This window comes from Solenopsis invicta, chromosome 4 (assembly GCF_016802725.1).
Source record: "Solenopsis invicta isolate M01_SB chromosome 4, UNIL_Sinv_3.0, whole genome shotgun sequence".
Taxonomy (NCBI): domain Eukaryota; kingdom Metazoa; phylum Arthropoda; class Insecta; order Hymenoptera; family Formicidae; genus Solenopsis; species Solenopsis invicta.
In genome coordinates, this window is record NC_052667.1 from 18,081,099 (window position 1) to 18,097,923 (window position 16,825).

The 16,825-nt window shown below is 39.8% G+C and overlaps 2 protein-coding genes across 10 annotated transcripts in view; both read left to right on the forward strand.

Moving 5' to 3' along the window:
* The window catches only part of LOC105204129 (solute carrier family 26 member 6), a 97,552-nt gene extending 96,864 nt beyond the window's left edge, over positions 1-688 (forward strand). For 6 of the 9 annotated variants that reach the window (XM_026140349.2, XM_039448569.1, XM_039448573.1 and 3 more), the window contains one exon: positions 158-688. In XM_026140349.2, coding sequence (XP_025996134.1) covers positions 158-595 — 438 coding nt within the window. In that variant the 3' untranslated portion in view covers positions 596-688. The remainder of the gene's footprint in view (positions 1-157) is intronic. The other 3 variants (XM_026140351.2, XM_026140350.2, XM_039448568.1) reach the window with 1 other exon arrangement.
* A 10,044-nt stretch (positions 689-10,732) lies between these two features.
* LOC120357605 lies at positions 10,733-11,566 on the forward strand. Its single transcript, XM_039448446.1, has one exon. It carries the CDS (start codon positions 10,733-10,735, stop codon positions 11,564-11,566), a length of 834 nt encoding a protein of 277 aa, XP_039304380.1.
* The last annotated feature ends 5,259 nt before the right edge of the window (positions 11,567-16,825 follow it).

Genomic DNA, 16,825 nt, shown 5'->3' on the forward strand with positions numbered 1-16,825 from the left:
CGCACCAACGTCCGCGTTTGACTCGCACTTCCTTTTTCTCATTATCTGTAATTTTATTTAAAAAGGAAATTTCCTTAAAGTTCAAATCTTCTTGGTTTTTTACGTTAATAATCCTGATGAACTATTAATCAATTTTTATATTGATCCTCATTTTCAGGCGATGGAAATACGCGGAATAAAAATATTTCACTATTGCGGGAGTTTGAATTTTGCCAATAATAGTTATTTCAAGTCCATCGTGTACAGACTCGTAGGAGTGTGTCCCCAAAAGGTTATCAAGCATAGAAAAAAATTGGCTGAGGAGGGTCACTTCTTGGAAGAAAACAACTTCAAAGAGATGTGCGAATTGCAATGTATAATAATGGATATGAGTGCATTGAGTTACATCGATCCTAGTAGCGTTCAGGTATTGCATACGATCGTAGAGGAGTTTGCGCGGGTAAATATTGACTTTTGCTTCGTCAATTGTCCTAGTCCTATTTTCGAAACAATCAAGAAATGTGATTTGTATATATATGGGATGATGTCGTTGAAAATCTTTGCGACTATACAAGATGCCATCGCTCATTTTCAAAATGAAATGGCCCCAAGATAATAAAAGGAATAGTTTTTTATTATACTATGTAATAAGACATATATATAAAGTGTTGCGAATTTAAACAGGAACGTATGGAAATTGATAAATTTGTAAAAGAAAAAAAGTTCTTTAGAAATTAGCTCATTTTTGTTTTATTTTAAGAGAAATTTACAAAAAAATTAACTTTTTCACTTATTTATTTACATTTATTTGAAAATTCCACATATTCTTAATGCGCTAGCAATTTCATTTCGAACATTCGAAATAGCGAGAAGTTCTGTTTGGACAAAGACTTCTGGTTTGCTTTAGTTTTTCTGACTTACTCGCATGTGCGTGATTATGTTCGATGATCAATTAGGTCCAGATTGACTATATGCATTTTCCCGTGCTTACAAGGAGAGCATCCAACAATGATCTCGCCGAAAATTTAATAAAATTTTATGTGTGTGCAGTATTCACTTACATCTTTATTGTAGTAAAGCCGTTTGTTGCGAAACTTTGGCATTCTCGAAAAAATGACGATTAAATATTTCCAGCATCTATAAGTACCGTTACAGAAGAATGATTCTCAAGTAAGCGGCGTGGCATAGGATGTCGACTGGTACACTTGGAATCCCAGGTTTGATTTCCGCGGATACGATTTTTTTTATCTTATATTTTTCAATTGTTATATATAATTTTTAAACCGTTTTTAGTTATTTAATTTAAAATGTTATTTTTTAAAAATGAGAGAATTTAAAAATGTTTTCTTATTATTAATTAAATTAAAATTTTTCATGAACACACAAAAATATATTTGCAATAAAAATTTGCAATGACTGTTTTAAAAACGTCAAAATAAAAGGTTCTATTAATCATCATACCTATAACGGTCTCCAGGTAAAACGGTTTTGTTATAGTTTTTTTTCTTTTTTTTAGATTTTATGTTAGCTTATATACGAAACTCCTTGTTTAAAATTGTAAAACAATCATTGTAAACTTTTATTGTAAATATATTTTTTGTTCTTATTTTTCAGGTCTTTTATTCTTGTATTATATATTTTTCGTGTTTATGAGGAATTTTAATTTAATTAATAATAAAAAAGCATTTTTAAATTCCTTCATTTTTAAAAAATAACATTTTATATTAAATAATTAAAAACGGTTTAAAAATTATATAATACAATTAAAAAATATAAGATAAAAAGAAACGCATCTACGGGGATCGAACTTGGGATCCCAAGCGTACCAATCGACATCGTAATGCCCTACGCCACACCGCTTACTTGTGAATCATTCTTCTGTAACGGTACTTATAGATGCTGAAAATATTTAATCGTCATTTTCTCGAGAATGCCTAAGTTTCGCAACAAACGTCTTTATTACAATAAAGGTGTGAGTGAATACTGCACACTCATAAAATTTTATTAAAATCGGCGATCATTGATGAATCCTCCCCTTGTTAGTTAATCACATAGTAAGCATCCTGATAACGATCCTAAACTAGTTGAAACTAAAGCCTGCTGCAGATGATGCGTTTTTCCTAGGATTTCTAACTGGATTTTCTTGCTTGCTACCGCACGGGCAGCAATACTTGCAGTGCTGCTGGCTGTGGTTTCATACGGTGCGCCAGTTTTCGTGCAGGCTGAACAACTGAAATTTATTTGACAGAATAAATATGGATGAAATAAATGAAATTATTGCAACAGTGGTGCATCGTTATAAAATTGGATTATTTTTAATTATTGAAAAATTTGAAGTGAATCCACTTAAACTTTGATGTAAAGACGACATTTCGATCGTATAATCTGGTATAACCCAATATAACCTATACAGACTACGTCCTAATTGGCTCTCACAATAAACCAGTACAAAATCAAGTAAGAAACCTGATAACACCTGATCTATTACGAAAATCCAGCAAACGAGCCAGCAGCGTGGCCAGTAGGCTATACATTTCCAGTACATCAACCAGCAAGATTGCCAGCAGAGGGGAGCAAGCAAGCAATCTAGTAAGAAAAAATGCATCGTCTGCGGCAGGCTTAAGTTGAAGAGATTTAAACATTTCTTAATTATAAGAAGTGCAAATGTGACAATCGATAACCTACTCACTGAGAAAGAACTTCTTGACCCAGACAAAAACTTATTCGTTTTGCGCTGGCTCTGCCTACAGAAATTGATAAACCCTCTTCTTTACTGCTCACTCAGACTCATGCAGACTCGTAATGAATTCATGTAGGTAGCATTAAAAGATTTCGTGATTATTGCTGTTATTGATTCACAAAATAATATCGTCGAACGGTTCAATATCTTTAAGGGAAGTGTGTAATTTAAATATATTACTATTTCGATTTAATATCACATTGAAATATAGAGTGAAATGTACTTCATCTGCTCAATTTTCTAATCCTAGGTCCAACATGCCGTATTTACGTATACGATACTGGGTAAGCACGCTACGCTCTCTTAAATATGCTGCCCAAATACGCGATCGAGGAGTTTTCTCTCAGTGAATAGGATATAAATTTTCGAGAAGTACGCGTTCGTTCTGATGCTCAAATACAACTTGCTTTCTTTAGAAGCAAACAAGAGACTTTTAAACCCGTACCGGATTTATACGCGCGTTTGAAAATTTGTGCGTATTGACGTTCTTCTCATTCATGCGATCTAATCCGTTGACCGGAGAAGTGGTTCTTTGTGTTAATTATTAAATAAATTTTTGTTATTGCCCGTTATATAATTTATGCAAATCAGTTCTTACATTTTACCGCCGGTGACAATTATAAAAGCAGTGTAGTTTGGGAAATGGAGGCGTGGCTACAATATTGAACTTATATAATACTTATATAATATATAATAATTTATTTGGTTAACAATTTTTTTTGTAAATATTGCTTCATTCATTTCCAAAACTTTTTTGTCATTTGTATAATAAATCTTATAAAATATTTAAAAACTTGTGTACATGATGAACAATCATTTTTGTAAAATTTCAGTATTTTATAGTTTTGTTTAATGATTTTATTGAATATTGAATCGCTCTATCAAAATTAAAAATTGCTGTTATATTTTTCTATTATTTAAAGTGTGTTAAAATACTTGAACAATGACATTGTAATTTGTATATGTATTTAATGTTTAATTCTCAATTTACCTTTATACTTATTATCCAATACCTGTTAAAAATTTTTACTCAGCACATTATTTTTTGTAATTTCTAAAATTCTTGCTAATAATCTTCTCGTCTGTTGAAACTCTACAATGTCATTGAAAACACTTTATTACATTATTTAAATTTGTATGTAATAGAAATTTGGAAAAATTTGATTTGATGTGAAAATTTTTAATTTGATTCAATTCGATTTCAAAGATTCGATTCGATTTGATTTAATTTCATAGGTGCTGCTTTCGCTTCTTTATCAATTTCTAAAATTCAATTTCTTAATGTAATATTAAATACACATCAGCTTGTGAAATAGTTAAGCAATAACGCGAGGCATGACAACCAAATGAGATTACCATGCCACAAAAATGTTATAATTAAGCAATACGCGAGGCATGACAACCAAATGAGGTTACCATGCAACGAATGTAAAGCATTTTCGCAACACGGAGCTCGAAATCCCCAAAACCCGCGGACTACTTAGATTAACCATGTCATGAAAATGCTGACGAACGATTGCGCTAAGCAACGGCTTAGCGCAATCACCTCTGTACAAAAGCACCGCCGAAGCGATCAAGCGACGAAGAGTAATCAATGAAGTCGCTCGTGCAATAGTGTGTCTCGTCGTACCAGAAGCTACATCTAAGTGTAACTACGCTGTAACCAACCGTAAGGCAATTATATTTATTATTTGAAGTCATCGGACTCTGTCATTCTTAATCCTGTCCACCGGACCTCGAGATCCTTGGTGTCCGCGAGCTTAGGCTTACCTCGTGCGTTTGCCGCATAACAAACCTGGTGTCAGAAGCGGGATCTATCCCAAAACCACGGAAAAGAAGTAAGCCCGAGAGATAAGGAAGATAAAGGGCAAGCCAGGGCGAGATACCCTTGCCAGAACCCAAGATCCATCTACGTATCGCCAAAAACCCACAGAGCCATCGAGCCATAGAGCCACATGGCCATCGAGCCATTAAGCTACAGAGTCACAGAGCCACAAAGCCATCGAGCCATTGAGCCGCAGAACCACAAAGCCATCGAGCCATAAGGCCACAAAGCAATCAAGCCACGAGCCATCGAGTCGCAGATCCATTGAACAACGAGTTACCGAGCCGCCAAGCCACCGAGCCGTCGTGCCGCTAAAACGCTGAGTCAACGAGCCAACGACCTGCAGAGTTGACAAGGCCAACGCTGACCTACTGCCCTGCTGATAAACCGCTGAGTATCAGATTACGCAGCGCAGACCGAAACGACAATATGCGAGCAGTCATTCTCATCGTACTGTAAGTCACTATCACTCTCCTTTTCCCGCAAATGTCAGATGAGAAAAGCGACTCACTAACCACGAAGGGAACCGAACTATTTGACTCACCTAACACGAGTGGAGTAGAGGAAAACGCGCTTAGACAAACGCACCGCGACGCAGATAAAGCGCTAACCGACTCCGTCAAGTACGACTCAACCCGCGTGATTACCGAACGCCACTTTAATCCGATTGCTCAACTTCTAATGGACAACGACAATACTAACGCAACGAAAACGGAACTACCATTTAATGCCAACTTCCGAATGGCATGCTCTCCCGCCGGAACGGCCGCGGGACCAAGTAATCTTGGCCCGTCAAACGCCGTAACAACTCGTGAAACGCAACTAATACCAGACCCCCTGGGTGCCGACCCAGAGGCAAACTTGACTACAAGTTATCATGCGCGAGATACGAAGATTACAAATACGGATAGATGAAAATGAGGCTCAAGCTCGCATTTCACGAATTACCACGACCCGCCGATTAAGCTTCCACGAACACGTATTCGACAATTTGCACGACCCGTATTCGCAGGATATAAGGAACCAACGTCCACAGTCATCTTTTTGCCGCTTAAAGACGCTAGAAACATGATACCCGAAATAGATGGTACCAAGCGAAATCACGTAAAAGAATTTATAAACGCGAGCACTTACGCCATAAAAAATATACATTTCGCCGAGAAGCATACGTTACTGGAAGCCATTTTATGCACCAAGTTCAAAGACAAAGCAATGACCGACTTTCAAACGCGTGAAATTCATAGTTTCAATCAACTTAAACGAGAACTTGAACAAGAATACCTCGGAAAACGGAGTACAGCCCACCTCCAAATAGAATTCAACTCGCTAAAGCAACGGCACAATGAAAGCGCCCAAGATTTTGGCCGTCGCGTGGACCAACTAGCAATAGAGTTATTTGAGTCCATGGAAGAAGGGAAAGAACACACCGTTCAGCAAAAACGATACTAGAAAATATTAAAGAGCTGGCCCTTCACAATTATCAAACCGCCGGCTACACGAAGACATCAAGTTACTCGTGCGCTCCCAGCGCTATACATCCTTGGCAGAGGCAATAACAGGCGCCATAGCAGAGAAAAAAGTTAGAAACCCCAATAATCGCCACAACCCGTTTACAGGAAAAAATAAATACGAGCCGCCGAAACGAATTTCCTATCAGCCCGCAATATAATGTAAAAAATGTGGAAAAACTGGGCATTACGATCAAGACTGCCGAAGCAGTTCCTACGCAAATTGTTTCTTTCTGCCAAAACCAGAAAGACGTGTGAACACAGTGGAGAAATATTGCAATCACTGCAGAAAGCAAGTATACCAAACAAGAATGTTGTCTTACTTTCCTCCTCAACACCTCCCACCCCACCCTCTCTCACTCCTCCTCTCTTCTCTCCAGAGCTCTCTCCATCGTTTCCCTAAATAACTCCTTTCCTGGATGGGATCCAATAGCGCACGGTGCGATAGCCCACCAACTAATCATCTTGACTTATCTAACCCAACCAACGGAAAAACCAACTCTAGGCATCGGCCACTGTGAGTGGTGGTGGACTATCGGTCCCGTGCGCTATCGGGATCCGCCCTCTTTTCCTACTTTTGTCCACTCCCATCTCTTTACTCTTTGATCTCCCCCGTTCACCCCTTTACCCTCCCTTTTAACTGAAATCACCATTGGGATGTGGTCCAAGTCCACCTTCTCCGCCACTTCCACCCTTAACACTCTATCCCATACTTCCCCATCTTTTATCACGTAGTCTAGTACCGATTCCCCTTTTGCCCCTGCGTACGTCCACATCCCTTCCCTATCTCCTTTACCGCACCCATTATATATAAACTATTCTATCTCCTTCAATTTTCTCAACCAGCACTTTTCCCTGTTTATCTTTTTATCCTTCGACTTTCTCCCTTCCTCTCTCCCTCTCTCAACTCCCCCATCCTCGTATTAAAGTCCCCATCTATTATTGTTCTCATTCCATTTCCCTTCTCCACCCAATCCCTAATCCTAGCCCACTTCTCCTCAAAGTCTCCATTTATATAAACCCCAATAATCCTTCACCTCTCCCCCTTTATTCTTATCCTCGTTATTATCCCCTCTATTTCTTCCTGCTTCTTCTCTTCTATCCTCTTCCTTACTCCCATCAACATTCCCTTCCCATTATCCTACCTTTCCTATTTTTCCTTCTAGCCAATTTCACTTTCCATTTAAATTCCCTTGGTAACCTTTCTTTCACTTTTTCCCAGTGTTTTATCTCTATCCACATTTCTGCTAACATCACCACATCTCATTCCACAATCCCCCTCCAAAAATCTCTATCCTTGTTTCCTACTCCTGCTACGTTCCAAAAAGCTATTTTCCTTACCCTCATCTCCTCATTATCTCGTTCCCTACCTTGCCCTCCTTTTTCCCTAACACTCCTTTTTCCCTTTACTCTCTTCTCCGCAATATTCTCCTCATTCTTTCTCAACCTGCCTACCTCCCCTGTTAAGTACAAACGTACATTTACACAGGCGCGTCGTGCACGACACCCACATACACACATGCGAACATAAATATAATAAGTAAGACACGCACTCGCACACACGTGTGCGAATGTATACATGTGTCAACGAGAGTGGACGATGGACGGGTAGCGCGGTGCGATTAAAACAAAAGATGAGTCTCGGTCAATTCAAGGAATTTGCACCTCGGGATGCCTGTTACCAGGCAGACGTGCGTCTTGGGATTTCTTGTCGCCAAGTGCACGTCTTTTCATTAAAAATAATTGCAATCCAATATCAGTTTTTTGTCTCGAATTCGCGTCTCGGATTCATTACGTCCTCGACCGCAGAGCTGAGCAGACGAGTCAAAATCAATTACTGATCAAGACGCGGGATAGTCGCGTAATCGCATCGCATCGCTCCACGGCGTCGTCCTCGTAGACTCAGGGCGGCTGCCCCTTAACGCTGCCGAGACTGAAAAAACGCGTTATTATAAAGACGTGCACGCGAGTGAGTCTCCGCGATCGAGAAAGAGACACGCTCACAAATTTTCGTATTCACAATTCCGCGACTCAAGGCAGTGGCTCCACGGCGACGTCCTCACGGGCTCAGGATTACTGCCTCTCGGCGTTGTCGCGGTGAATACGTCCTTCTGGACACACGCGTGCTCATCCAATCGTTTCGCAGTACGTGGTGAATATACGTGTGAATTGTATTAATTTAATTGAACTGTGCACTTATAAATAAAACATTTAAATAAATACAGTATGTGAAATTTAAGTATTTCCCACTGAACATTTTTGGTGCCTCCTGTGAGGTATCGCGGACTCTGAGTTGCGATACGAAGTGCAAACAAGATATCCAAGTGGTTGGCGGATTCATACGGCGAGTTGCAGCGTCCTCAGAGAAGTCAATCTTCGACAGACGAGTACGACGAGTACGGCGTTGGTTGGCTGGCTCACACTAGCAGAGGAGTCCGGCCCGGGAGCAAAAAGCATTGAGTATTTACATGTAAAGTAAGTCATTCGATTTCAATTTATTTCGACCGCAACGATGCCTGATAGAATTAAATTCCTCTTGCAAAAACGGACTTCACTGAAGTCTCAGATTACAAATCTATCGAGTATCCTCGACAAAGGTGCATTTGACGGTGCTGCATTATAGCTCCGAATCGCCCGTTTAACGGACTTGTTTCACGCGTTTGAAGAGTATAATGACGAGCTCGCGATGTTGGATCTGAGTGATATTCATCGAGACGAGTATTTAAATATTCAAAATCGGTATTATGATCTCGCGGCTAGAATCGGAAACATCGTGAACGTTGCGAATACTTCGGATGCCGGTACATCGAATCATGAATCTCAAAGTGACAACGCGGATTCCATAGCTATTACGAAAAAACGGCGAATCAAATTGCCTCAGGCGCCTCTGCCCACTTTCGATGGTAAATTTGAAAGTTGGCTGTCATTTAAAAATGCGTTTCGTAGCATGATCGGCGGTCAAACAGATTTGACAGACATCGACAAATTACATTATTTGAGATCAGCATTAACGGGAGAAGCTGCTAATAAAGTAAAAATACTCGAAATAGACGGAATAAGTTACGCAAAGGCATGGGTTATTGGAGCGGTCGTATGAAGTTAAACGAATTTTAGTTCAACGGCATTTATCACTCATTGTAAATTTACCAGTATTAGATAAAGAAACTACGATCGGCTTATCTAAATTGGCGGATGAAACTCAACAACATCTCGCTTCGTTGTCCGCGTTATACGTATCGGTCAGATCCGAAATGATCCTATACTTGCTTGAGAGTAAATTGCCGAAAAGTACCTACATTGAATAAGTGGGAGACGACGCTAGATCGAGACGAACTCCCGACTTTAGATCAATTGTACGAATTTATATATAAAACCGCGGTCTGTGCATCAAGGCGCGAAAGAACGAAATTATGCGAATCAGATAAAGGCACGGCCGAGCCCCCGATAAAAAGAAAGCGAACACACCCGTCAAATCGAGCGTTCGTAGTCAACTCGGCACGTAATTGTGTGGTATGTAAAATTAAACGACACCCGCTATACATGTGCGATGCATTCAAACAATTGCCTGTGCCGAAGCGCATAGAAATAGCGAAGAATGCGAAGTTGTGTTACAATTGCCTTCGATCTCATCGCGACAGTCCGTGCAAATTTTCTAACTGTACAATCTGTCAAAAACGACACAACTCGCTTCTCCACCTTGACAAATTATCAAAGCCAGTCAAAACAATCGCATCCAGTACCGAGACGTCTAATGACAAAACCAATTGACTAACCGATACGACGAACAATAGAGTCACGAGTTTAGCCACGATTTCTCGTGCAATTGTACCGCAATTATTAACGAGTGCTGTAGTTTATATCTGCGGCCGCGAAAACAATTTAATTAAATGTTGAGCTCTTTTAGACACGTGTGCCACTGCAAATTTTATATCTGAGTCTTTCGTTAAATACTTGGGCATCCCGGTGATGGCACATTCTTTATCCATCGGTGCAATAGATAGCCTGAATCAAAGGGTTTTGTGCATGTGACTATACAATCAATGCAAAACAGTTTTTCCAAAAAATTGACATGCTTAACAATACCAGCTATCGTGGATTTAATTCCCTTGGAGGTTTTTCCGCGAGATTTGATAAAGATTCCTCCCAATATCAAATTAGCAGATCCTGATTTTCATATACCACGTACAGTCGATTTGTTGATCGGTTCGGGCGCGACTTTGTCTATGCTTTCCGTTGGTCGAATTAATTTGTCACCCGAAGGGGACGATTTATATTTGCAAAAGACGCGTCTTGGATGGGTGGTCGCCGGGGGAGCGTCTTGGCAAGCCCCTTCGAAATTTGCATGCTACTTAACAAATTTAGAAACCCAATTAACAAAATTTTGGACAATCGAAGAAATCGCGGAGGATAAATTAAACTCCGAAGAGGAAATCGAATGCGAAGCACATTTTATAAAGACTGTTTCTCGCGATAATACAGGACGGTACACAGTTAGTTTACCATTTTGCAGGACAAATCAACGTATTGGTGAATCGTGAACATTGGCACTTAATCGTTTAACATCATTAGAACGCAAATTCAACGCGAACTCGGCATTCCGAGAGGAGTATACGCGAGTAATTGAAGAACACGTGAAGTTAGGGCATATCTCGTTAACGAAAGAGCAATGACGGATACTACATGCCTCACCATGCCGTAATTAAAGAAACCAGCAGCACTACTAAATTGCGAGTAGTGTTTGCGTCGGCGAAATCAAAGAACGGCCTGTCATTAAATGACATATTAATGGTCGGACCAACAATTCAAGATAAATTATTTTCGCACTTAATTCGATTCCGTACATACAAATACGTCATTACCGCCGACATCGAAAAGATGTATTTGCAAGTATTATTACACGAAAATGATCGGCGTTATCAACGGATTCTTTGGCGTAAAAACGATAATGTGGAAACGTATCAAATTAATAAACTTGCATTTGGTGTATCGTCTTCGCCATTTCTTGCTATTCGTGTCCTTCAACAACTCGTTGACGATGAAGCGCACGCATTTCCTACCGCCGCGCGAGTGATCAAATCTCATTTATACGTGGATGATTTGTTATCCGGAGCCGACAGCATCGAGGAAGCGCGAATAATTAGAGACGAAATAATCGCGTTGCTTGCTCGAGGCGGGTTTTCTATTCGGCAATGGGCTTCGAATGATAAGCGTATTATCGATGATCTGGCGACCAGTGCATTACACGCAAGGTTTACGTTCGATGAAGGTCGATTTTTTAAAACATTGGGAATAGCGTGGAGTACAGATGGAGATAAATTACATTATTCAATAAATTCAATTAAAGTTACAGAAAAAATAACTAAACGAAACATACTTTTGGAAATCGCGAAAATATACGATCCATTAGGTTTATTAGGCCCCGTGATATTATATGCAAAGAAACTTATGCAAGATGTATGGCGATGTAAATTACATTGGGACGAGTCCGTCCCACAGAACATCTATACCACGTGAGCAGAATTTGCTAGACAATTAGACTTAATCAATAAAGTATTTTTCGAACGCAAATTATTTGGAGAAGACTATGAGGAAATGCAAATACACGGATTTTGCGACGCGAGTAACGTCGGTTACGGGACGTGTTTGTATGTACGGACGCGCGGAAAAAACAAAAATATAGTTACGAGATTATTGTGCGCCAAGTCTCGGGTCGCGCCGTGAAAACCGTTACGATACCGCGGCTCGAATTATGCGGCGCATTGTTGTTAGCGCGATTATATCGTGAAGTAAGTAAAGCATTGAACATTGTCCCTGCCAAAATGATTTGTTGGTGCGATTCAACGATTGTGTTGCATTGGATAAGAACACAGCCTTACTTACTCAAAACGTATGTGGCAAATCGAGTCGCAGAAATACAGGAACTCGTCGGTTCTCACGTATGGCGGCACGTTCGGTCCGAGGACAACCCCGCGGACGCGATTTCGAGAGGTCAATTGCCGCGCGCGTTTATACAAAATAAAATTTGGTTTTCCGGGCCTTTGTGGTTAGTCAAGAATGAGATCAAGTGGCCAAACAAAGTCACACAAACAATCGAAATACCGGAACTAAAAAAGAACATCTGTTTAACAACAAAGTTAAACAATTTCAGTTTGCTAAATAAATATTCATCCTATTACAGATTATGTAGAATTGTAGCGTATTGCCTTCGTTTTCGGATTACTAAGGAATATTCCGGTCCATTACACGCAAAAGAATTAGACAAGGCCGAAATTCGAATATTAAAGGGCCTACAGATTAGCCGGTTTGCTGACGAAATCGCAAAATTAAAAAATAAAAGTTTAAGTCATACAAGTAGAATTGCAAATTTGAATCCATTTCTAGACGACGCCGGTCTAATCAGAGTCGGAGGACGACTTCAAGTTTCAAATATGTCCTTTACACAAAAACACCAAATTTTACTCCCAAGTTGACATCGTTTGACCGATAATATCATTCGCGAAACGCATGAAAAATATCATCATCCCGGCATATTAACAACATTACATCTCGTTCGTCAGAAATTCTGGTTACTTGACGGTAGGAATCAGGTACGCAAAATTATACGTTCTTGTTTGCGTTGTTTTCGATTCAATGCCCAAGCGATCGAGCATAAAATGGGAAATCTTTCGATTTCACGTGTACGGGAAGCAATACCTTTCACTAACACCGGTATTGATTTCTGTGGACCCTTTTATATTAAAGAAAAGAAGTTCAGGAACCGAACGCGAATTAAAGTTTGTGTATGTGTATTCGTATGTATGTCAGTCAAGGCGGTGCATCTCGAGGTTGTGAGCGATATGTTTTCCGAGGGTTTTATTGCAGCATTGCGACGATTTGTTGCGAGACGAGGACTGCCAGCCCACATTCACTCCGACAACGGCAGTAATTTTGTGGGAGCAAATAATCAATTAAAAGAAATATATGCATTATTCAATTCTGAACAATATCAGACCTTTATCAACAAATTTATAAACGAACATCGAATTGCTTGCCATTTTATTCCTCCCGCAGCTCCACACTTCGGTGGAATTTGGGAATCGATGGTGAAACTTTTCAAACACCATTTTAAACGAGTTGTGGGAGATTCATTATTTACATTTGAAGAGCTCAATACATTTGCTACCGAAGTCGAGGGTATTCTTAATTCGCGACCGATCACAGCTTTATCGTCAGATCCGAATGACTTGCTTGTGTTAACTCCCGCTCACTATTTAATCGGCAAGCTGCTAATCACCCTTCCGGAAAGCGATTTATCATGTGTTCCAGCTAATCGACTATCCGTATGGCAACACATTTCAAAGGTCCGACAGGATTTTTCGGCTCGATAGAACCTGGAATACTTGAATGAACTTCAAATCCGGAGTAAATGGACAAAAGAAGGACCGACACTCGAAGTGGGGACTGTCATATGCATCAAGGATAAGAATCTGCCTTGCAATCAATGGATCTTAGGCAGGATTTCAGAAGTACATCCGGGTGATGCTGGAGTAGTACGAGCCGCCACGATAAAAACTGCGACCGGAAATATAAAGCATGCAGCGAGGGCATTATGTTCACTCCCAATTGAGCGATAGCCGTGTAACGATATTGCGCAAGTACATGACGAAATATTAATAACATGCGAAAAAACCTTGTAAACACAATACATTACAAAAACCCATGAATGTTATTGTGGATCGACTCAGGGCATTAACCCTTAGGCGTTGTCGTGAAACAGTTCAGGGAAAATGCGTAATTGTTAATCAATAACAATATTATAACAATTCGATTTAATCTGCAGATAACATACTCGTGCGAAAGAGTTGATCGGATCACCCTCTCAACGGGGGGAGTATGTTAAGTACAAACGTACATTTACACAGGCGCGTCGTGCACGACACCCACATACACACATGCGAACATAAACATAATAAGCAAGGCACGCACTCGCACACACGTGTGCGAATGTATACATGTGTCAACGAGAGTGAACGATGGACGGGTAGCGCGGCGCGATTTAAACAAAAGATGAGTCTCGGTCAATTCAAGGAATTTGCACCTCGGGATTGCCTGTTACCAGGCAGACGTGCGTCTCGGGATTCCTTGTCGCCAAACGCACGTCTTTTCATTAAAAATAATTGCAATCCAATATCAGTTTTTTGTCTCGAATCCGCGTCTCGGATTCATTACGTCCTCGACCGCAGAGCTGAGCAGACGAGTCAAAATCAATTACTGATCAAGACGCGGGATAGTCGCGTAATCGCGTCGCTTCGCTCCACGGCGTCGTCCTCGTAGACTCAGGGCGGCTGCCCCTTAACGCTGCCGAGACTGAAAAAACACGTTATTATAAAGACGTGCACGCGAGTGATTCTCCGCGATCGAGAAAGAGACACGCTCACAAATTTTCGTATTTACAATTCCGCGACTCAAGGGCAGTGGCTCCACGGCGACGTCCTCACGGGCTCAGGGTTACTGCCTCTCGGCGTTGTTGCGGTGAATACGTCCTTCTGGACACACGCGTGCTCATCCAATCGTTTCGCAGTACGTGAGGAATACACGTGTGAATTGTATTAATTATTTGAACTGTGCACTTATAAATAAAACATTTAAATAAATACAGTGTGTGAAATTTAAGTATTTCCCACTGAACATTCCCCGTTATCCTCTTCCCCTTGCTCTTTTCCATTTACTCCCTTTTTTCCCCTTCCCCCGAATTCCTCATCACTCCGCTGTCTCTTTTCCTTCCCAATCTATCTTTCAAAGTTTCCCCCTCTTCATCCCAAAACCACCATTCACCTTCTATTCTCACCTTATTATTCCCTACCAACACCCTTGCCCCTCTTACTTTCTCCGCTCTAGCCACCTTCTTCATCTTCCATCTGCTTTGCCTCTCCTTCCATTTTAAATCATCCTCTATCCATATTTTTTCCTCTTTCAGCACCTTATTTCTTCTCATAACCTCCTCTTTTTCTACCTCCAATTTCAATCTCACTACTGCCATTCCCCCCCATTCCTCTCTGCCTTTTTTTTTTTTTTTTACATGGGGAAATCCTCATAGGATACCCCTCCCTTCCGGGGGGAAGGGAGGTGGTTATGCCGGACTCTTACCGGCTAAAACCCCATGGTGATCCACCTTTACATGGGACGTGAGGGACGCCCCGGGATTGCAGAGGCATTCTCTCAACGATTCCTCTCTGCCTTCCTTGATCCTTTTTATTTCCTCTATCTACTTTCGCCCCAATTTTTTTAAATATTTTCCTTATTTTATTCTCTATTTTTTTTCCATCTTCCATATATCCCTTCAACACCACTTTCCTTTTTCTCTCCTGTCTCTTTCTCCTCTCCCAAATCATTTCAATTTTCTTAATTCTCTCCTCCATTCCCCGTCTCTCTCCTTCCTCTCCTTTTTCTCTTTCCCTACTCTCTAGCTCGTTGACCCTTTTTTCTAACTTCTCTATCCCCTTCCCCCCTTCGTTTTTTTCAGTCTTTTCTCCCACTTTTTTTCACATCTTTTATTCTTTTCTCCATCTTATTCCTTTCCACCCTCCACTCCTCTTCCCTCTTTCTCATCCCCTCTAACTCTTTCACAATGCCTGTTAAGCTCTCCTCCGGGTGTTTACGATAACCCAAGTTGAGTTGGTTTCCACTAGGGCCGAAAAATGTTGGGCGTAACTCTCTCTAGTACCTTTATGATTTATGACAACTCAACGCTATATCGTATTGCCTGAGTTAAGTTAGACCTCGTGCTCAGCCGATGTACTATGTAGAAATTTCAGAATAGCTATTTGTATAAGTTTCTCATAAACCTCACATATAAATATTGCATCTTTTGAAGGAAATAATAAGCCTCCTTTATTTTTTATGGAAATCAAATCATGGTCGTAAGAATTTAGCTGGAGTTCTGTCAAAGCGTCAACACATTGTTCAAAATTTTTTTTTTGTTAAAAAACGTACTGCAATGCCTGATATGTATGAAATAATACTGCGGGAGCATTTCCTAATTAGCTGCGAGTTATTTTTATTACAATACAAAGCAATATCATATATTTCTAGTTTTTATTATCACAATTTGATGCATCAGTTACTAATGTCTATTTTTCATTATTGGAGGTTTTATTTACTGTCGTAATTAAATTTAATCAAAAAGTAAAATGTAATATATTTATATTTGATAATAAAATACAGTTTCCAGATGAATCTTCTTTTAATTCCATATGAAGCAAAATTTTTTTTATTGCACTTTGAAATTGCTTTAAACTATAGGGTTATTATTGCATCTAGACTGCTGTCTTATAATACTAAACATAAGTTTTAAATGATCTTGACTTAATTTGAAAGTGCAAATATATTATAACAAAGAATTTGGTTTTTCGCAAAGCATAATCCCATTAAACATTTAATTGAAATACAAGAACCTAAAAATTTAGCGTTTTTACGAGAATTAATGAGCATGTTTCCATATGGAGTTTTTTTTTAAATTGGAAATATATTCAAAACATTTATTTAATTTTGCATACATGATGTTTCTATTTTTAAAATTAATTCGTGCCTTATAATCGTATTGTTTCATATTTCGACTATTCTACGCAGTCTACCGATTGAGCACAAGGTTTAACTTAACTCAGGCAATACGATACAGCGTTGAGTTGTCATGAATCATAAAGGTACTAGAGAGAATCATGCTTAATATTTTTTGGCCCTAGTGGAAACCAACTCAACTTAGGTTATCGTAAACACCCTCCATCCTCTTCCATT

Coding starts and splice junctions, on each gene's coding strand:
- LOC120357605 (XM_039448446.1), top strand. CDS start 10,733: ATGCCTCACCATGCCGTAATTAAAGAAACCAGCAGCACTACTAAATTG.